This window comes from Melanerpes formicivorus, unplaced genomic scaffold (assembly GCF_026170545.1).
Source record: "Melanerpes formicivorus ecotype bairdi unplaced genomic scaffold, bMelFor1.0.p_v2 SCAF_44, whole genome shotgun sequence".
NCBI lineage: Eukaryota > Metazoa > Chordata > Aves > Piciformes > Picidae > Melanerpes > Melanerpes formicivorus.
Genome location: NW_027142396.1, coordinates 1,783,303 through 1,805,467, shown reverse-complemented (window position 1 = coordinate 1,805,467; position 22,165 = coordinate 1,783,303). Strand labels below are relative to the sequence as shown.

Genomic DNA, 22,165 nt, shown 5'->3' with positions numbered 1-22,165 from the left:
TCCCTTCCCTTCCCTTCCCTTCCCTTCCCTTCCCTTCCCTTCCCTTCCCTTCCCTTCCCTTCCCTTCCCTTCCCTTCCCTTCCCTTCCCTTCCCTTCCCTTCCCTTCCCTTCCCTTCCCTTCCCTTCCCTTCCCTTCCCTTCCCTTCCCTTCCCTTCCCTTCCCATACTGATAGTACTTGGTATGCAGCAGCTTTTTTTTCTGTATTGAGAACACAGTGACAACTTGTAGGACACTATGTCTGTTTCAAGCAGAAAGCTCACAAGAAGAGTTACACATTTATTTTAATGTGTGCCACAGGGATTGACTGCAAGTATGAGTAACCTGTGCAGTATGCTGAAGGGGAACAGATAAGCTAGCAAAATGTGGGATAATCATGCCCCAGGCTTACATTATCCTAGTTTTATGTAAATGTAATTGAAATGTAGTCTGTTTAGGAAACAAATGTGTGCTTTGTTTCGAGACTTGAAGGAAAGCAATGAAGTAAAGAACTGCCTGATTCCAAGTTAACTGTTGTGTTGCTTTTAGCAGCCTTATATTGAAATATGTAATTCCTTTCCATGGCCATTCCTTGGTATCTACTGTTTATTGCTTCACTCAAAACTTGGGATGTATATTGTCGTAGCAGAATCGTTTAGGGTTTACATGTGTTTAAAGACCATCTGCTTTTGTCACAACTGATATTTTCAGCAGAGGAAAAAAACGAGATAAATCTGATTTTAAAAGTTAATATATACATTGATAATTGTTTTCAGGATTGCTGAATAATTTATTGTAAAATTAGTATCTCAAATCAATGTGGAAAACTGCTTGTGTTGATAAATTGTTGACCTTGAGGAACTGTAGAAAACTGAAGAACTGTAAAAAACTAACCAGGAAACTGTGAACTATTTGCCTGTAGATATTTGATCAGTGAAAGGCTACAGAAAAGATGATTTTGTTTCTTTATAATCATTATTTTTGATACTAAAGAAAAGACTGGTCAGGGAAGGGGGTCATCTTGAAATTCTTTATTTGCAAACAGAAAATCAGCAGATAATTGAGATGTAGCTCCATGCTACCTAGTCTGACCTACCATACATAGGAACGTATTTCGTTCTGGTCTTTGTGTGTGTTTAGAATCATAGAATTATAGAATCAATAAGGTTGGAAAAGACCTCAAGGATCATCAAGTCTAACCTGTCACCCAAGACCTCATGTCTAATAGACCATGGCACCAAGTGCCACGTCCAATCCCCTCGTGAACACCTCCAGGGATGGTGACTCCACCACCCCCCTGGGCAGCACATTCCAATGGGCTTCTCTCTGTGACGAACTTTCTCCTCACCTTGAGCCTGGACTTCCCCTGGTGCAGCTTGAGACTGTGTCCTCTTGTTCTGGTGCTGGCTGCCTGGGAGAAGAGACTAACCCCTTCCTGGCTACAACCACCCTTCAGGGAGTTGTAGACAGCAATGGGGTCTCCCCTGAGCCTCCTCTTCTGTAGGCTAAACAATCCCAGCTCCCTCAGCCTCTCCTCATAGGGCTTGTGCTCAAGGCCTCTCCCCAGCCTCATTGCCCTTCTCTGGACACATTCAAGAGTCTCAATGTCCTTCTTTAACTGAGGGGCCCAGAACTGGACACAGTACTCAAGGTGTGGCCTGACCAGTGCTGAGTGCAGGGGCACAATGACTTCCCTGCTCCTGCTGGCCACACTGTTCTTGATTCAGGCTAGGATGCCATTGGCCTTTTTGGCCACTTGGGCATACTGGTGGCTCGTGTTCAGTGGCTCATGTTTGGTGGAGAATGCATGGTTATGCACATCTATGTCAGCTATACAAATATCTAATGCTTGTAATGTCCAATATGTAACTAGAACATGGGTTACATGGGTTAGTTGATTAGGTGGTGTTGGATAATAGGTTGGACGCGATGATCTTGAAGGTCTCTTCCAACCTGGTTTATTCTATTCTATTCTATCTCTTCTCAAGATCCTTAACGGGTTGTGATTTTCAAGAAATGACTGTATATCCTCTGTAAATCTTTTACAGTGTTTTTTGGTTGGTTAGGTTTTTTTATCCTGCAAATACTTTATGAACAGAAAATAATGCCTGTGTATTGGTGTAGCTATTAAGGAATCTTTCTAAAGTCTTGCTGGTGTAGTTGACCTTCACTATTGGAAATGGCCAAAGTCAAATTTCCTGAGGCATGTAGGCTATTAGAAGAAATTTAAAATCAGATCTAATTAAATTTTTTTGATAAAATTTACTTTAAAATCTCTTCTTTTTGAGCAGACCTTAACAAATTCTTACCAATCCAGGATAAAAAAAATGTATTGCTCTAAAATAATCCATGTGGACATTAAGACTAGGCAATTCTAATGTGCCTGTGATCCCTTAGTTTCCTTTGTTGTGGTGATGGTTCTTTTAGAACTGTACAACTCTTTCCATACATTACAGTATGTAAACATACAGCCCTGGTTAGCCTGTTGATTAAATATTGTGTAGTTCATGAACTTGGTAGCTGTGTCCAGAAGTAGAACAGTGTGAGAAGAAAAACTGGAAAAAGCATATGTAAACATTTTCTTTCTATTTTGGGATTTTTGTTTTGCATTTATTTGAACTATTTAAAGAAATAGTGGCCAGTCACTAGTGGTGTGCCCCGAGGATCAGTGCTGGGCCCCATGCTCTTTAATATCTTTATTGATGATCTGGATGAGGGCGTTGAGTCCTTCATCAGTAAATTTGCAGACGACACCAAGCTGGGGGCAGGTGTTGATCTGTTAGAGGGTAGGAGAGCTCTGCAGAGGGACATTGATAGGCTGGATAGATGGGCAGAGTCCAACAGTATGATATTTAACACATCCAAGTGCTGGGTTCTGCACATTGGCCACAGCAACCCCATGAAGTGCTACAGGCTGGCGTCAGAGTGGCTGGAGAGCAGCCAGGCAGAAAAGGACCTGGGGGTACTGGTCGATGGTAGGCTGAACACGAGCCAGTAGTGTGCCCAGGCAGCCAAGAGGGCCAATGGCATCCTGGCCTGCATCAGGAACAGTGTGGCCAGCAGGAGCAGGGAGGTCATTCTGCCCCTGTACACTGCACTGGTTAGGCCACACCTTGAGTCCTGTGTCCAGTTCTGGGCCCCTCAGTTTAGGAAGGATGTTGACTTGCTGGAACGAGTCCGGAGAATGACAACAAAGTTGGTGAGGGGTTTGGAGCACAAGCCCTATGAAGAGAGGCTTATTGCTCTCTATAACTACCTGAAGGGAGGTTGTAGCCAGGTGGGGGCTGGTCTCTTTTTCCAGCCAACCAGCATCAGAACAAGAGGACACAGTCTCAAGGTGTGCCAGGGGAGGATCAGACTGGATGTTAGGAAGAAGTTCTACACAGAGTGATTGGCTATTGGAATGGGCTGCCCAGGGAGATGGTGGAGTCACCATTATTGAAGTTATTTAGGGGGAGACTTGATAGGGTGCTTGGTTGCATGGGTTAGCTGATTAGGTGGTGTTGGATAATGGGTTGGACGTGATGATCTTGAAGGTCTCTTCCAACCTGGTTCGGTTCTATTCTATTCTAATTTTCTTGGTGTTTTGTAGGTCTTCTATGTGCTTTTCTAAGAATCATCTATAAAAAGTTTTGTTATCCTAACCAGAAGATAAAATGTTTTTTCTAGCTCTGTCTTTATTATCTCAAAAATATATAGCTGGGTATCTAGAAATAAGTGTATGGGGAAAGAGAGAGGTAGAGACAATGGGGAAGGAGGAAAGAAAACTGTAGCCTGAATGCTATTGTTCTTGTTTTATGAGTTAGCAAGTGAGTATGGCCTTTCATATCTCTTATGATCTTTTCCCCCTTTCATTTACATTTCAAAAGTTAAGAAATATCTTCATTTTTGAATTGGCTTTGCCTTTCTCTCATTTTATTCTCACAAGTGCCCTAGACAGTTTCCAGTTTTATTAGAGTTTTTGTGGGTTTTATCTTTAGGATAATTTAAAGTTAATGAGTTATGTGGGCTGTCTATTTTTGCTTACCATGTATTGCAACTACTTTAAACGTTCAAAAATTAAAATGCTGGCTTAAGTTTAATAAATAAATAAATCAGAGCAGGTCTTGTTTACTAAGAGAAATAAAAGCATAACATGTAGAATACTACACTGTAAAAAGGATTCTGCTTTAGAGGAAGGTGGCTGACAATGGGGCACTAACTTAAAAATTACCAAGTCCTCTGTGTTCAAACAGCTGCTTTGGGAGTACTTGCTAACAGGCACACACTCTGGTTAGAAGGTGTTAAGTTTCACTTCAGCTCATAAGTGGTTATTCTCAGAAAAACTTCTAATTATTCTTACTTAATTACTTCTAATGTCAGAAATCTGTTTCACACACCCATAACATTTGAATGCGGGCAGACTAATTGCACATTCCATAACATTATTGGAATGGGAAAAGAAGTTAAGGGTAATTAGGAGTGTGATTTCATGGACTGAGCTGATGACCAGCTATCAGCTCTTAGAGTAGGAATCAGTTCTTCCTCCCTAATGCTGACCATCTTGACTTTTGAACCTGCATTGGTTACGCTTTACAACTGTACATCTGAGCAAGAAAGGGAATGCAAATATGAAAGAAGAGTGATGAAGAAGGTGCAGGAAAAGAAAAAGGAAAACAGTTTTGTAGTAGCAAGACATGATGATGTTCATGCAACTGTCTGGCATTGCACCTTACTTAACAGAATTTGTAAATTTTAAGTGTGTGACATAATTTAGACTAGAATAGAATAAACCAGGTTGGAAGAGACCTTCAAGATCATCATGTCCAACCTATCATCCAACACCACCTAATCAACTAACCCATGCAACCAAGCACCCTATCAAGTCTCCTCCTGAACACCTCCAGTGATGGTGACTCCACTACCTCCCTGGGCAGCCCATTCCCATGGGCAATCACTCTCTCTATGTAAAACTTTTTCCTAACCTCCAGCCTATCCCCTGGTGCGGCCTGAGACTGTGTCCTCTTGTTCTGGTGCTGGTTGCCTGGGAGAAGAGACCAATCTCTGCCTGTCTACAACCCCCCTTAAGGTAGTTGTAGACAGCAATAAGGTCACCCCTGAGTCTCCTCTTCTCCAGGCTAAGCAACCCCAGCTCCCTCAGTCTCTCCTCATAGGGCTTGTGTTCCAAACCCCTCACCAACTTCGTTGCCCTTCTCTGGACATGCCCCAGCAAGTCAACACCCTTCCTAAACTGAGGGGCCCAGAACTGGACACAGTTCCTTAATTTAATTTATTCCATCATTTATTAATTGTAGTGTGGTGATACACTTTAAGAGATCCAAGCAAGAGCTTAGAAACTAATAATTGTGTGTAATAGCACTACTATTCTAAATTTTATATATTAAAAGGTTAATTAAAACAAAAAAAGTGGTGATTACATTATAGATTTTTTTGAAAAAGATAATTTTTAAGCAACCTTTTTGATTAATGTCTTTAAAATGAGTTATGTACAGTTCTAGTCATCAGTGATAGATTACTGCAATGCCTTACAGGATATGTATGAGCATGCTAAAAGTGTATTTCTCTAAAACGTAATGGTAGCCTGACTCCTTTAAGGACATATTAATAGGGTTGTGTACTGTGGAGGAAAAAAAAAGTTTCCACAGCCTGACAAATATTATTCAGTGAGAAGATTGCTGTATGAGAGGAATTGCTATTTTAAGTAATGAATATAACTTAACAAGCATTACTTGCAGAGAAAATTGGTCAAGAGCAAGTATGTTGAATTATTCTATAATAGACACTTAAAAAATGTTCTTGTCACAAAGTCAGTACTTGGTTAAGATCTTCAGAAGTTATACATTAGTGGTAATGTCTCTTCTACTTGGAGTTTTTGCAGTTTGTTTGGCAGTAATATTGAAATTATGCCTTAAAGCCACTCCAAGATCATGTAACCTAAGGTTTGTGCTTTCATTAAATGACAAAAATTATTTTGCCTATTAAATCTTGGTTTACTCCTGGCTGTTACAGTGTTCTAAGAATCCGTTTAAGTATTGAGATGAAGAAGACACTTTAGCCAATGATTTCTTTCTGTGTAACATATTGCAATTTAAATGCCTAAATTCACCCTTTTCCCTAGAAAACGTGAATTCTTCAACATGGTCATGGCGTGATTAGGGTTTCTGTTTGGTTTCGTTGCTACATGTGGAAAATCTTACAGTCTGTAATTTGGATTGATGCAAGCATAAATAAGTAGAAACTGCAAAAGTCAAAACTTAAAATACTCAAGGAGATCAGAACTGAATGGTCAAGGGCAACAAAGTTGGTGAGGGGTTTGGAACACAAGCCCTATGAGGACAGACTGAGGGAGCTGGGCTTGCTTAGCCTGGAGAAGAAGAGACTCAGGGGTGACCTTATTGCTCTCTACAACTACCTTAAGGGAGGTTGTAGACAGGTAGAGGTTGGTCTCTTGTCCCAGGCAACCAGCACTAGAAATAAAGGATGCAGTCTCAAGCTGCACCAGGGGAGATTTAGGCTGGAGGTTCAGAGGAGGCTCTACACAGAGAGAGTGATTGGCCATTGGAATGGGCTGCCCAGGGAGGTGGTGGAGTCACCATCATTGGAGGTGTTCAGGTGCTTAGTTGCATGGTTTAGTCGATTAGGTGCATTGGATGCTAGGTTGGACACAATGATCTTTAAGGTCTCGTCCAACCTGTTCTGTTCCGTTCCGTTCCATTCCATTCCATTCACTCTACACTCTACTCTCTACTCTCTACTCTCTACTGTCTACACTCTACACTCTACTGTCTACACTCTACACTCTACACTCTACACTCTACACTCTACACTCTACACTCTACACTCTACACTCTACACTCTACACTCTACACTCTACACTCTACACTCTACACTCTACACTCTACACTCTACACTCTACACTCTACACTCTACACTCTACACTCTACTCTACACTCTATACTCTACTCTAAAAAAGAAACAAGTTTTACGGAAGGAATTTAACCAGCAAAACAAGAGATCACTTGTTATATTAACAGCAGGAGGCACCTGTTGCCAGTATAAGTGCCAATGCAAAGAAGCATTAAATCTGCACCAGGACATGGGAGTTGAAATGCACATGAAAGGAAAATTCATTTTGCAAGGAAGCCCACACTCTGTGTACTGGGTTCATGAAATTTTCCCTGAATTGAGTATGTGAGTGTTGTGGTTTCAACTGGAATACACTTAATTTTTTTCCTAGTAGCTGGTATAGTGCTGTAAGGAAATTAAAACTGCAGCTTAAACTGGAACAGTGGTTTGACATTACTGAGATGGAAAATGTCTTCTGCTTTCCTTGCCTCCTGTCCCTTCTTTGTCCTATGTTTTGTAGCCCATGCTGCTCCTTTATGCCTCCTTGCTCAGGCTCTGATGCTCATTCTTTAATAGGCCACAGAGGGTAACTGATAAACCTTAGCCCAGTGAACAGAGCAGAATTTTCTGCTAATAAGCAGGAATAGAAGGAGATGATTATTTTGTACACGGCAAACTGCCAGAACTGTTCAAGTTGTGACTTGAAGATGCAGCCTAAATGTCTGTGAGCAGAACATTCAGCAAAGCTTTTCTGTAATACATAACTTCTGTTCTGCTCTTTAGTGTAATTCACCTATTCATTGTTCTCAGAAGGTTATACAGGAAGTATTCACTTCAAGGAATGTAAGTTTGTAGACAACACTTTTGAATGCACTGAGAAAAGTTTGCTGAAATTCAATGAGAAAGCTTTTCATGCAATATGAATTTAATCTGTTGTAATGTGGTTAACTATAATAGTAAATCAGTTGTTAAAGTATTTTAAATATTGGATTTATAACTTTGTAGCTATGAAATCCATTGAATTTTTTATGTAAAAGGATGCTGGCAGTCACTTGGCTGTGCTGAAGTTACTTGGTATTTCACTAAGCTCAGCTAGTAAAGTATGGTGGTGGTACAAACTCTTCAGAATATGTGGGTCCAAAATGGAAGCACTGAGTGTGCATACAATCCCATATTATACTTTTTAAACTCTTGTCTGTCTTGTGGGATACTTTTGACATTTTTGTTCTAACAGCAGCTTTTTATGGCAAAATTGCAAATGGAAGCTGAAATTCCCAATGACTTAAATTTTGCTGTTCGCCATCTTCTTTTGGAATACCTAAAGAATGCTGCCTCCCCACACTCTCTAATGTCATTCTAACCTGCAGTAATATAATCTTTGTGCATTTCATTGGTAGCATTGTAAATGTTGTAAAAACTTCCTTTCTTTTTCCTATGCATCTGCCAGCTTTTGATGTCTGCAGTTATGCCTAGTGGTATCATTTAATCTCAGGATGCGTAGCCCTAGGCATTGTGCAAGTGCTAGGCAATTCAGTCCTGAATCCTGGAATATTAAATAACTAATGAATAATACACTCAAGGATGAGCTGATGAAATATCTAAGTTTTTGAGGTACTGTACTAATACGCAGCTTCTACTAGTAATAGAACTAGAATGAAAATGCTTTAAGAGAGACCTGTGGCTAACTTTCATAGTTTCATAGTTTCATTCAGGGTTGGAAGGGACCACAAGGATCATCTAGTTCCAACCCCCCTGCCATGGGCACAGACACCCTACACTAGATCAGGCTGGACACAGCCTCATCCAGCCTGCTCTTAAACACCCCCAGGGACGGGGCCTCGACCACCTCCCTGGACAACACATTCCAGGGTTTCACCACTCTCATGGTGAAGAACCTCCTCCTCACATCTAGCCTGAATCTCCCCACCTCCAGCTTCATTCCATTCCCCCTAGTCCTATCACTGCCTGAGATCCTGAGAAGTCCTTCCCCAGCCTTCCTGTAGGCCCCTTTCAGATACTGGAAGGCCACAATTAGGTCACCTCGGAGCCTTCTCTTCTGCAGACTGAACAGCCCCAACTCCTTCAGTCTGTCCTCATAGGAGCGGTGCTCCAGCCCTCTGATCATCCTTGTGGCCCTTTTCTGGACACGTTCCAGCACCTCCACATCCCTCTTGTAATAGGGGCTCCAGAACTGGACACAGTACTCCACGTGGGGTCTCACCAGGACTGAGTAGAGGGGGAGGATCACCTCCCTTGACCTGCTAGCCACACTTCTCCTGATGCAGCCCAGGATCTGATTGGCTTTCTGGGCTGCAAGTGCACATTGAGAGCTCATGTTGAGCTTTTTGTCCACCAGCACCCCCAAGTCTCTCTCTTCAGGGCTAATTTCCAGCCAGTCACTGCCCAGCCTGGATTTGTGCCTGGGATTGCCTCGACCCAGATGCAGGACCCTGCACTTGCTCTTATTGAACTTCATGAGGTTGTCTTGTGCCCACCTCTCCAGCCTGTCAAGGTCCCTCTGGATGGCCTCCCTTCCCTCCAGCATGTCTGCTGCACCACACAGCTTGGTGTCATCAGCAAACTTGCTGAGGGTGCACTCAATGCCACTGTCCATGTCACCCACAAAGATGTTGAATAAGACAGGTCCCAGGACTGATCCCTGAGGGACTCCGCTTGTCACTGGCCTCCACTGGGACATGGAGCCATTGACAGCCACTCTTTGGGTGCGGCCATCAAGCCAGTTCCTTATCCATCTAGTGCTCCACCCATCAAACCCATGTGTCACAGTTTGGAGACCAGGATGTGGTGTGGGACAGTGTCGAAGGCTTTGCTCAGGTCCAGGTAAACGACATCAGTTGCTCGCCCCTCATCTATTAATTTTGTCACCTGCTCATAGAAGGCCACCAGGTTGGTCAGGCAGGATTTGTCCTTGGCAAAGCCATGCTGACTGTTCCCAATCACCTCTTCACTATTCTTTTGAGCGAGTAGTGACTCCAGGAGGATCTGCTCCATGATCTTTGCTTTACAAAATGTAGTCTACATGGATAAGGAAGTAGGAAATTGAATAATCCAGGCTAATAATAATTCAGACTGATAAATTGAAAAAAATAGGCAACAAGAAGGACTGGAAAAGTATTCGGTGGCGAGGTGTGTGAAGATTGACTGCAGAATTATAGCGGAAACAAATGTAGGCAGCTAAAGTTTCTAGGTTGAAGAACAGAAGAAAAACAAGGAAGTGAAAATTACACTTAACAAGTTTTGCCTACAAAGGGAAGATATTGTACCACAAGAGGAATGACAGTGATGAGCATGGGGAGGAGAGATTTTAAAGTAAATTGAGATAAAGAAGAACCCAGGAAGAAAGTCCTTGAGGTGGAAATACAATAAAATGGCCAAAGAAGAAGGATGAAAGATCTGCACTGGTGGACTTGAGGTATCAATGATCAAGAAATAATGGAAGAAAAGAAATGCAAGTGCTTGCAAAACAAGAAGCAAAGTTTAATAAAGATACGACTTGCCAAATGGTTATTTTGGAGAATGTTAGGTGCAGTTAGGATCAAATACAAATAGCTAAGACCCAAGAAGGAAATAATAATGCTATCTGAAAAGAAGGTGGCAGACTTCAACAAGACTCAATAATTCTGTGTGGGAAACCACTCTGCATAGAGAAGAACAAGGAAACACTTGAAAGGTTTTCTGTTACTCATTCATTGTTATAATTTACATCATTGCTTGCTTTCATTTCATTCAGAGCCTCAAGAAATTGAATGTGATTTCAGATTTTACTCTTGCCTATCTTAATATAAATACCAGAAGTGCATGCATCTGAAGCTCGTTTGATTTGATTTTACTGATTTCAAAGCATCAGCAACATAAATTTTGAGGTTTGATGAGGATTTGCTACTTAAGAAATTTGCTCCTGATAGCCAACCTTTTTTCTGAAGCTAAGTATATTACAGGTAAGATGGGCTTGGAACACAAGCCCTGTGAGGTGAGGCTGAGGGAGCTGGGGTTGCTTAGCCTGGAGAAAAGGAGGCTCAGGGGAGACCTTATTGCTGTCTACAACTACCTGAAGGGAGGTTGTAGACAGGTGGGGACTGGTCTCTTCTCCCAGGCAACCAGCACCAGGACAAGAGAACACAGTGTCAGGCTGCACCAGGGGAGGTTTAGGCTGGAGGTTAGGAGGAAGTTCCACACAGAGAGAGTGATTGCCCATTGGAATGGGCTGCCCAAGGTGGTGGTGGAGTTGCCATCACTGGAGTGTTCAGGAGGAGACTTGATGGGGTGCTTGGTTGCATGGTTTAGTTGATTAGGTGGTGTTGGATGATAGGTTGGACATGATGATCTTGAAGGTCTCTTCCAGTCTATTCTATTCTATTCCATTCTATTCCATTCCATTCCATTCCATTAAATTTTTGTTGTTTTTGAGCAAAGACTACCAAGGTTGCAAAGAAAAAAAATTAATGTTGAATTCACTACACTCTTAAAACCACCAGTATGCCTTGCTAAATTAGTTTCCCAGTTTTGGAAATTCTGAGCGTGTGTGTGACAGTTTCAGGCTGTGCCTGTAAGAAAGATAGCTGAAAATTTTCAAGCAAACCCACAGTTGGGTGTAAAAAGGAAAGCAAGAGATTATTCTAAACTATAATTTCATTGGTAGATGTGTGGGATGTAGTTTTATGATCTTACATTCTTTTACTCATTCTGTTCTCTCTGCTGGCATGCATGTCTGCTTTTCGCTGGAGGACCCTTATCGGCTAACTCTGAGATAAGCATTACTAGCTTCTTAACAACACTTAGAGCTAACTAAAAATCTCTCTAATATTTCTTTTTTCTTCTAATTAACCAGAGGAAGAAGTGGAAGGAGAGGTTAAGGGGGAGCGAGGCAGAATCCTCCTGCCCAAGGAGGATTTCTGTGCTGTTTTCTCCCTTTGTAAATACCTGTATAGTAAATACTGTATATTTTGTACATATTTATTGCATTTCATTGTGGTGTTTGTAAATACAGCTTTTCCATTTTGCTTCCCCAGCTGAGTTCAGCCGAGTTTTTGTTGATGTGGGTGGGTTAAACCATCACACTGTGAAAGTTCACCTGTTTATTACCTACCTATTTACATATTTGTTCAAGGATGAGCTCTTTTACATTAGAGTGAAACTTTGGCAGGGAGTTTTAAGAAAGCTTGCAGTTGCTTATTCTTTACTCTTTTGGCAAATAACATAGTTTCATAGTTTCATTCAGGGTTGGAAGGGACGACAAGGATCATCTAGTTCCAACCCCCCTGCCATGGGCAGGGAACTATTTTCATCTGTTTGGTTTCTTGAAGTGTACCAAAGGAGTTAAAGTATTTGCACCATTTCAGGCAGCTAGCTTTTTAATGTTTTGGTGTTAGTATAGCTTGTGTTGTCAGTGTTGGGAGCTTACTTTGTATACTAAGATGAGGATTGGTAGTAGGGCTAACAGTATTGAAAACTCTGGAATTTTTTATTATCGGGTTAGACACCTGCTTTTCTATTGTGCTTTCCCTTTGGATAGTCAGTGTCTATTGAACATCTTTATACAAGGGAATCAATAGTGCTGCAAGCAGTAAAAGAGCTATGCTAAGAAAAGTAAGCTTTTTCTGCCAGAATTCAGTGGTTCTGAGCCTTTGGCTACAGTGAAATCAATTATTCTGTGTTTGGTTGTATTGAAAATCTGTTTTCTTCTACGGCTGTTGCAGACTGCAGTAGGTCTTAATCTGTTGTTCTGGAAATACGGCTATGATCACAGACACGCTCTGTAAATAGAAGACCCTGTCATGAGGAATGTGGTTGTCTGTAGTTGTTACTTCTAAAATGCATGCTTATTGATATTCGAGCTGATGATTTGGAAAGAGATGTTTCTTGAGGGAGATCTGACTTTTCACAAGAACCTTAGAGTGTAGATTTTCCTTCATGTCTCTTTCAGTCAATTATTTTACTCCTGTGACTTGCTTACTCTGTTATATGCATGCTGCGCTGTGTTGGAACAGTTGACAAAATTAATCATTCGGTGTTCTTGGTTTGTGCTCCTGTATGTTCCTGTGCTGTGAATGAAAGGGAATTTTCTCCCTTTTCTCAAGAGTAGATTCCTTGCAGCATGTTCCCTCTAGACCTGGTGTCTGCTAAAGTACAGAGCTAGGATACTAAAATTATGAAACTCTGTTTCCCTGAGACCCCATTTACAACCATACTCATGTTGAGAAACTTTTCAGCCTGTAATGCTGCTATTTCTCTTTTGTTGTCAATTCTGGTGATCTAAAAATTCTTCTCTATCTTTAGTGTGTACCACCTTCAAATACTCCATCAGATGATTTTTCCTTTTAATATTTCTTGACCAAATTAAATACATAGCTATGTTAATATACCCCTGTCTCCTCTGAATTCCATGTAATTAATTTGTCCATATCTTTCTGGTATTGAGATACCTATGAGTTAATGCAATATTGCAAATATATAATGATCTCTCTTCTCATTATTCAGAAGTGATATTTATTTCTGCTGCACACAGAAAATTCACATCTAAACTGCTGTCCACTATACTTGCAGACTTCTTTCATTATTACTGCATCACAGATTTTTATGTACTGTTTCGGATCTGTGTTTCTAGTATGCATATTTGCCAGATGATGTTCCTTTCATTTCCATTTCCCAATTCTTTTATTTCATTGCACACAGTTTGCTAAACTCCTAAAAGCTGGTATTTCTCTTGCTCTGGCAGATTATCAAGTTTATCTTGCTTCTTGAGTTTGTTGCCTGTATAATTCTTGGAAAATAATTTTGCTTTAATATCTATGCTGCTTCTTTTTTTTTTCTTCTGCAAATATTTAATAACTTCTGCTGCTGCTCTAAGGATTGAGTTTTGAGAGTCTCCATCCTGATTTTGTAAGCTTTCCTAGGTTTTAAAACCTCACTCTTGTTATCTCACTTTATTAAGGTGTTTATCAGCTCAGAAGAGCAGCAGTTGCTATATGTGCATGAATTCATTCATACATGAATGTGTATGTGTGCATACACCTACTCATGTATAATGCACTTGCCTGCTCTTGCATTTAAAACAATACTTTTTACCTGCAGGAGGAGGAGGAAGAAACATATGACCAAACTCTAGAATTCCGCAGAGGAGGCGATGGTCAACCAAGACGTTCCACACGACCTACTCAACAGTTTTATCAACCCCCAAGAGCTAGAAACTGATTAATAAGAAATAAAAGGTAAATACATGATCATGATACTTTGTTTATGGGGTTAGATTTTGAGAAAAGTACATCAAGGTTGTTCTGTCCCTCAGCGTTTCTCAGTCTTTGTGTAGTTTGTAAGAGAGCTTTCTTCAACATTGCCAGTAGTTGGCTGCTTAAGAACCCTTAGGATTGGGTTGCAGATGGTGAACATTTTGAACAAATAATTTAGTGTAATCACCACTTTACAAGAAAACAGACAAAGTTTGTAGAAAATTTTTTCTCATTTGAAAAAGAAGTATTAAACAGCAATATAAGCATGACCTACTTCATTCAATAGGAGCAAGCACAGAGCAGTGATTCCTACATCTGTGAAGAACTTGTTACTAAATGTGTCTTACAATTTAAGTGGAAGTTTTATGCTCGTGTCTCTTTAGTTTAGAAGCTGCTTGTGATCCCTTATGTGTTCAGATATGTGTGGCATATTTCTATATTTTGGGGGGGATATTGATTTAGTTATGGTGGAAGTTGGATATCTCTGTTTCTCCGGATGTTTTGGCTGTAGATAGAGGCTTAACATGTCTGTGGGAAGAGGAAGAGCAAGAAAACCACTTTGGGAAGTAGCTTTTAAACTTTGCTGTGTGAAAGGACTCATGTCACTTGAGCAAGGTTTTACTTGATATTTTTTCATCTGAGAGCAGCCACAACTTTCTTGAATTCACATGCACTGGACCAGCTACTTTTGTGAAATAAATGGCAGCAGTTCCTACTGAACTCTCTCTGCCCAGTGTCTCATATTCGACTTTTTATGAGCCATTTATGTGAATAAGTATGCTTTCTATTTGTTTGCTTAGCAAGGGAAGCAGAATTTGCAATGCTAGCATCTAAAATCAGTGAGTTTGCCATTGAATGGGGGAGGTACAAGGCCTAAGAATATTTACTGTGCTATGAATCCTGAGGATATACTTGTCCCTATACTTTGTTAGTTAGCAGAAATGAGGGGATTATGCATCATCCTCAGAAAATAGACCTGATATTTAGAAGTCTAGAAAAGCCAGTCAGAAAACCCAGATACAATTATTTTCCTAAACACATGAAGGATGCTGTATTGCTTTCATTTTACTTGTAGATCTTCTAAATCCTCAATTTCCAAACATGGATTAAAATTCTATCTGGAATAAAGCAAGCTTTGTAACATTGCATGCTATTTTGGGGTGCATCTACAGTGTACCTTTGTCAGTTTATTTTTATTGAGCTTTTTAGTTGCTTTCCTTGCTTCAGTCCTCCACATTCAGTTGGCTTAATAGATGGTGCAGATCTCTGCAGCTTTTGGTATTTCTAACATGTGGTAACCAGTGATTTTACTGTTCTCTATTATATGCTAAAATACCATTTTCATTTGGGGGAGTACTTGCAGTGGAGGAGTAAGTAATGCATTTATTATGTAAATGTAAGAAATTTATTGACTCTTTCCAAAATGGTAATTATTCTATTTTGGCCCATATAATTTGATGTTCTATTTTAAGTAAGAATATCAATCACTATCAATAAACATGTCATAAGATACTTTATGCAGAAATTGCTCAGTGTATATGCCAGAATTGAGCTCTAAAGCAGCTCAATGATTGGCTCAGAGGAGCGTCACTGTGATCAGCCAAATGAAGTGTGCCTAGTGTAACCAGCAGCCAAAACCAGGGAGGTATTTTGTGGGTTTAGATAATATTTTTGGTGGTTCCCTGATTTCATAGTATAGATCTGGAAAACTGTATTTGGCTTTGGTCAGCTGGGGGAGAGGGGAAAACAGACATCCAGGGAGAGTTATAGAAACTTCTGTCTCAGGAAGAATGAATGAAGTGTTGGTGGGTAAGGAACAAGCTTTCTATTGCAGAGTTGGTTGTTCCTTGTAGGCTTTCTTATATCTTAGTTTGAAGATTCTAACAGGATCCTGGTTTAAATGGACAGCAGACTGTCAAAGCCTAGCTACCATGAAAAAATGGCAGCCCTTCCCCTGCCCCAGTTCAAATACTATGGTTTTCTGTCAGGCATTTCTAAATAAAGGGGCTAGAATAGAATAGAATAGGCCAGGTTGGAAGAGACCTTCAAGATCATCACATCCAACCTATCAACCAATCCAACCCACCTAAACAACTACAACATGGCACCAAGCACCCCATCAAGTCTCCTCCTGAACACCTCCAGTGATGCTGACTCCACCACCTCCCTGGGCAGCCCATTCCTATGGGCAATCACTCTCTCTGTATAGAACTTCTTCCTAACATCCAGCCTAAACCTTCCCTGGCACAGGCTGAGACTGTGTCCTCTTGTTCTGGTGCTGGTTGCCTGGGAGAAGAGACCTAGATTCAAGTGGTGAATAGAATCAGTTTAAAGAAACCTAGGAGCACTTGTTGACAAGTAGCAATGGATTCTTCTTATCCAGGAGAAAAAACAATAAAGATATATTTTGGAAAATGTGTATGAAGCTGAATATTACTTTCCAGCATCTACTGACTTAGCTTTAAAAAGTACATACAATACTTCAGATATATTCTTCTTTTTTTCATATAATTTAAAACTCACTTGAGAGGTTTTCTGTGTTTCCTTTTGGCCCAAGACTGTTTACTTCAGCATCTGCTCAAGTGAGACCTATAGCATGAATTTGTCATCCAGAACTGAACTTGCTAACTCAGTGCCACGTATAATCAGTGGCAGCTTAAACCTGGTAAATTTTGGTTGCTTTTGTCTGTTAGAATGTTATGCACAATACAAAAATAGGTAGTGTTGGATGATAGGTTGGACGCGATGATCTTGAGGGTCTCTTCCAACCTGGTCTGGTCTATTCTATTCTATTCTATTCTAAATAGCAATTACTGTAGGAGTTATACATACCTTACATAGACATCACTCTAAGCAGCAACTCACTATGAGAAAATACAGCTTACTGCTTCATAGGAAGATTCACTCACTCCAGGTCAAAACATTCAGTGCCATCTTCTTTGGCTGCCAGAACTGACCCTTAACTAAGCGGAAACTATCTCTGAATGAATGAAGTGTAGTCAGTTAGAATATTTGTGTAACTTACATGGAAATGATTTGCTTAATCTAGTTATTTCAGTTATCTGCTCTGTAGGTTTGTGTTTTGAACTATATTTCAACACAGAATAATGTAACAGCTGTTGGACATTAGCACCAAAAAGGAGCTGTCATGATATGAGATACCTTCTATATAGAGAGGTTGGGTGGTGCTACTTAAGCATAATTAGCTCCTGTATTAGTTCCAGTCAAAACAATCCTTTATTTCATCTGGAATTCACGATAGTTTGTTGGGGGGTTGTATTGTTTTTCTTTTAATCTTTGCCACTGCTCTAGTGAATATTGGAAAATTGAACTCTTCAAGAGTGTGACATTATTGGCCATTTCTGAATAGTGCCAGAAAGTGGAAATTCATCCATAGTTCGCAGTATCACAGTATCGCTTAGGTTGGAAAGGACCCCGAGGATCATCGAGTCCAACCTATCAATACAGACCCCGTGACTAGACCATGGCACCAAGTGCCACGTCCAATCTCCTCTTGAATGCCTCCAAGGACAGTGACTCCACCACCTCCCTGGGCAACCCGTTCCAATGACGAATGACTCGCTCGGTGAAGAACTTCCTCCTCACCTCGAGTCTAAACCTCCACTGGCGCAGCTTGAGACTGTGTCCCCTTGTTCTGGTGCTGGTAGTTGAAGAACATAAAAGCATTGAAGTGCTGTATACAGAAGCTTTTTCTGTGTAGATGCTTTACCAGTTTCTTTGCCCTTTTTTGGATACACTCCAGTACCTCAATGTCCGCCTTGACGTCAGAGACACAAAACTGAACACAGTGTTACCTCACCAGTGCTCCCTAGTCCTGCTGGTCCCACTATTTCTGATTCAAGCCAAGATGCTGTTGGTCTTTTTGGCCTCATGGGTGCGCTGCTGGCTCATAGGCACTGCTGGCTCATATTTAGCCATCTATCAGTCAATACCCGGAGGTCGTTTTTTGCAGTGGGGCAGTTTTTCAGCCACTCCGCCTGAAGGAAATGGGGATGACTGTCATGATTGTATGAAAAAGAAAGTGAACAAGTAATTAAAAATGTTTCAAAGCTTTTGGAGGAGTTTGAAAGGACCTAGTAGTGTTTAGCATTATTTGTTTAGAATAGAATAAACCAGGTTGGAAGAGACTTTTGAGATCATGTCCAACTTATTACCCAACACTATCTAATCAACTAAACCATGGCACCAAGCACCCCACCCAGTGATGGTGACTCCACCACCTCCCTGGGCAGCCCATTCCAATGGGCAATCACTCTCTCTATGAAGAATTTCTTCCTAGCATCCAGCCTAAACCTCCCCTGGCGCAGCTTGAAACTCTGTTCTCTTCTTCTGGTGCTGGTTGCCTGAGAGAAGAGACCAACCCCCACCTGCCTACAACCTCACTTCAGGTAGTTGTAGACAGCAATAAGGTCTCCCCTGAGCCTCCTTTTCTCCAGGCTAAGCAACCTCAGCTCCCTCCGCCTCACCTCATAGGGCTTCTTGGGTTTTCCTTTCCTGCATAGCAGAGGCAATACACAACTTGTCACACGTAGTTGAAAATCTATACTGAAGTCTTTACCAATGGAGAAACTGCATTGTTTGGTGAGAAGTCATTGCCATAAAGTGTTCTTTCCTTGTATCACTCCAGTCGTGTTTGCTGTGTTGAAGCACAACCCTGGTTTGTTCTTTTAAAGACCTGTCTCCATAAGTGCTGAAAAGCAGTTGTGCACCCCTTTGGAGGGAGAAAATGAAATAGCAGTGCAGTGTATGTTGCCCAAATTGCAGAGAGGTTTTATGCTTACCTCTTTTTCTGTTGTTCCTTTATTTTATTTAGAAACCTTCTCAAGATGGGAGGAAATTCACTGGCAGCTCCAACTTGCTGAAGACTTCTAGAAGAAATGCTGGCTTTTTCCAAGCAACAGGATGGAACAATGAAAGCTCACGTGAGCAGAAGGAATTTGGACCTGGCACCACAAGAGACTTTTTAAAGAGTTCTTAGATACATGAAGCTGAATACTTTTTACATACAAAAGGGGCAAATTGTCATTGCTGCCATCAATAAAACCACAGTGCACTATTCTTATTCTTTGCCTTGTTTTCTTTTTACTGAGCCTTCCATTGTTTGTTAACATTAATACTAGTGTATCATGACTTTTATTTGGTTTGAATTGGTTTTGGTTACAACATTGTTTCTAGTAAGGTAAACATCAAGCAGGAGACAACTGGGCCATTTCATACTGATTTTAGGCTAGCATTAGTGAAAAGTCAAAAGAAACAATTTCAGCTAACTACTGTACAGTGAAATTCTGAGTAGGTTTCAACTCTGTTTTCTGTGTGTGTTTTCCAAAGTTGCTGAAGGCCAAATTACAAACTTTGCTCTATTATGTTTTTCATGACCTGTGACTAAAAGGTCAAAGGGGGATGGGGAAAAAATAATCATCAGTTTCAATAGTAATTTTCTAAATACTTTTAGGCAAATACTTTCTTTTTTTTTTTTTTTTTGTTTTTAAAGGAATATTTATATTACAGAAATAGAAACATTTCTAGAAGGTAGAGGGGAAAAGTAGTTTAAACAAAAAATACCAAAAGGTGCATATGAGTATTTTAAATGTAAATACGTGTATACATGCACATGGGTGCAACCAGCTGGATGCTAAGTTCTAATTTTCTTGTAGCTTTAAACTCTGCTTTTATGCTCCATATGATTAGAATGTTTTTCAGTTGTCACTGGCACTTGAAAGAACCTTATGTCAAACTGCTTTTCATCCTAAGCTGTATCTTGGAATCTCATTGATGATAGTTGAAACAGTCGAAATCACACTATTTCTTTAGCTGAGGACACTAAAGGTTGGTGCACCATGCAAATGCCTCCTGAGCTTTATTCTGCTCATTTAATTTAAGACTGAAATAGCACATATGTTTAGAGGTAGTTCTGTAAAGACAGAATGTTACCTGAGCTATGTACTGATGATATAAGCTGTATAATTAATCCTACTGAATTTCTCTCATACAAAACTCTGTTTTGGATAGAACCTGGTTTATTTGGCTGGAATGAAATTTTATATTAATGGTGTGATTGAATGTATTTGCAGTACATAGTGTGGATTACTCTCTGGGTGCTGTCAAATCTTACCAATCACTTCAAATACTTGCAGAGTGGTAGGGAACCAAATGTTTTGCTGCCTTAATGGAGATTCGTGAGAATTATAATGCAACTCAGTCACTCTGAAGAAATTTGGGAGCTTAAAACATGAGCTGTGTAATGTTGAACCTCTTCACTACCAACTGACCCACAATAAATTTTATGAAGCATTTTGGATTTAACTTAGAAACCACTTCCCAAATACTAGTCATCCTAGTCAGTTCTGCTAAGTTGTACCAGCAAATAAATAAACTGCAGATCTAATACACTGGATGTTGGATGCTTTACTTGTAGTATTATCACTAAGCCGCTGATAACAGCTATTCAGCTTCACAGTGATGCAGCCAGAGCATCATTTTAGAAAGCAGCTTTGGTTTAATTGTTTTTCTTTACAAATGGACTGTGCATTAAATGAGAACCCTAAGATCAGTGTACCAAAGGAGTTTCTGAAATTAAAGTAACTTTTATCTTCCTTTGAGCGTTCATTTCATTGCTGCGAAGTCAATCATAACATTCAGAAAACTGAAGTCTGATTTACTGAACTGTGAACAATCAAGCCTACTTATGAGAGTTTGAAGACTGTAGCAAAGCAGTGCAGCATTCCTCTACAGCGAGGGTGGCATTGTGAAATGACCGCTGTGTGCGCCGCTGTCTGGAGGCAAATGAAACGTTGTTTGAAAATGTTGGGCTTGTTTGTAAAACAAAACCATCCTGGACTTCCTATTGGTGCTAAGGAACTGGAAAGCCCCACAGTAAGCAAAAATATGGAGAGTCTCCTTGGAAAGACTTTTTTTGTGTGTGTTTTATGATTCTTTTGGTTTGGTTTCGAGTGAAACAACTTCTTTTGAAGACTGTCTGTTTAGGGTCTGAAGAACCAGTGACTGAGTAAATAAAAACTATTTGCATCAAACTGTTCTGAAAAGCAGGAATTCATGTGTTCATGCTCATTCATCCCTATATTTGGAAGCAACATGCTGGTAAACTAGGTATGTATGTAAATTATTTTCTTGATTTGCATAATCCATCAAACCCACCAATTGCTCTCTACAACTACCTGAAAGGTGGTTGTAGCCAGGAAGGGGTTGGTCTCTTCTCCCAGGCAACCAGCACCAGAACAAGGGGACACAGGCTCAAGCTGCACCAGGGGAAGTTTAGGCTCAAGGTGAAGAGAAAGTTCTTCATGGAGAGAGCCATTCGTCATTGGAATGGGCTGCCCAGGGAGGTGGTGGAGTCACCATCCCTGGAGGTGTTCAAGAGGGGATTGGATGTGGCACTTGGTGCCATGGTCTAGTCATGAGGTCTGTGGTGACAGGTTGAACTTGATGATCTTTGAGGTCTCTTCCAACCTTGGTGAGACTGTGATGCTGTAATAAAATAATTTGTCAGTCATAGTGCAGTAAAATATACGTACAGAAGAGCAGCACATTTTTATTTAGCTTTTATGTTCAGAAGTTATTGTGAATAGGCATATCTTCAAAACTGATGTAAAAGTTAACTTCCACTTTGTCCAAAGTGACAGCAGAAGCAAGCTCCTGGACTCTGTGGGTTGATACTGACAAGGAGCACTGGATCCTGACCATCCGCCCTTTACTTACTCAATTTCTGACTCCTATTTTGGAGTGTTCTTGACTAGCTGTTTCCAAGACAAACCAGTTGCAAAGGCATTTGTCCTTTGCCAGATGGATATGTGTCCACCTGAGCCTCCTGGCCTGCGAACTAGCAGTTCCCCAATATGTGACCCTCCTTTACTAGCATTATAGATACAGCTTATGAGAATTTGTGTCTTGAATTCAGGAATGTAATTCTAATGAGATGTTTTCCTTGCCAAGGATTTGAACCTAAAGGAAATGTTAGAGATGTTAGAATTTCTAATTCAAATGATCCTGAAAGTTATGTGGCAAGTTGGTAACACTATCATCACATAATATTATTTTTCTCCCCCTTTATCTTGT

At 40.5% G+C, this 22,165-nt stretch overlaps 1 protein-coding gene across 1 annotated transcript in view; it reads left to right on the top strand.

The window, feature by feature from the left end:
• TDRD3 (tudor domain containing 3) overlaps positions 1–20,685 on the top strand; it is a 139,298-nt gene extending 118,613 nt beyond the window's left edge. The window contains exons 13-14 of the mRNA XM_068158907.1: positions 13,917–14,053; positions 18,906–20,685. Coding sequence (XP_068015008.1) covers positions 13,917–14,036 — 120 coding nt within the window. The 3' untranslated portion in view covers positions 14,037–14,053; positions 18,906–20,685. The remainder of the gene's footprint in view (positions 1–13,916; positions 14,054–18,905) is intronic.
• The last annotated feature ends 1,480 nt before the right edge of the window (positions 20,686–22,165 follow it).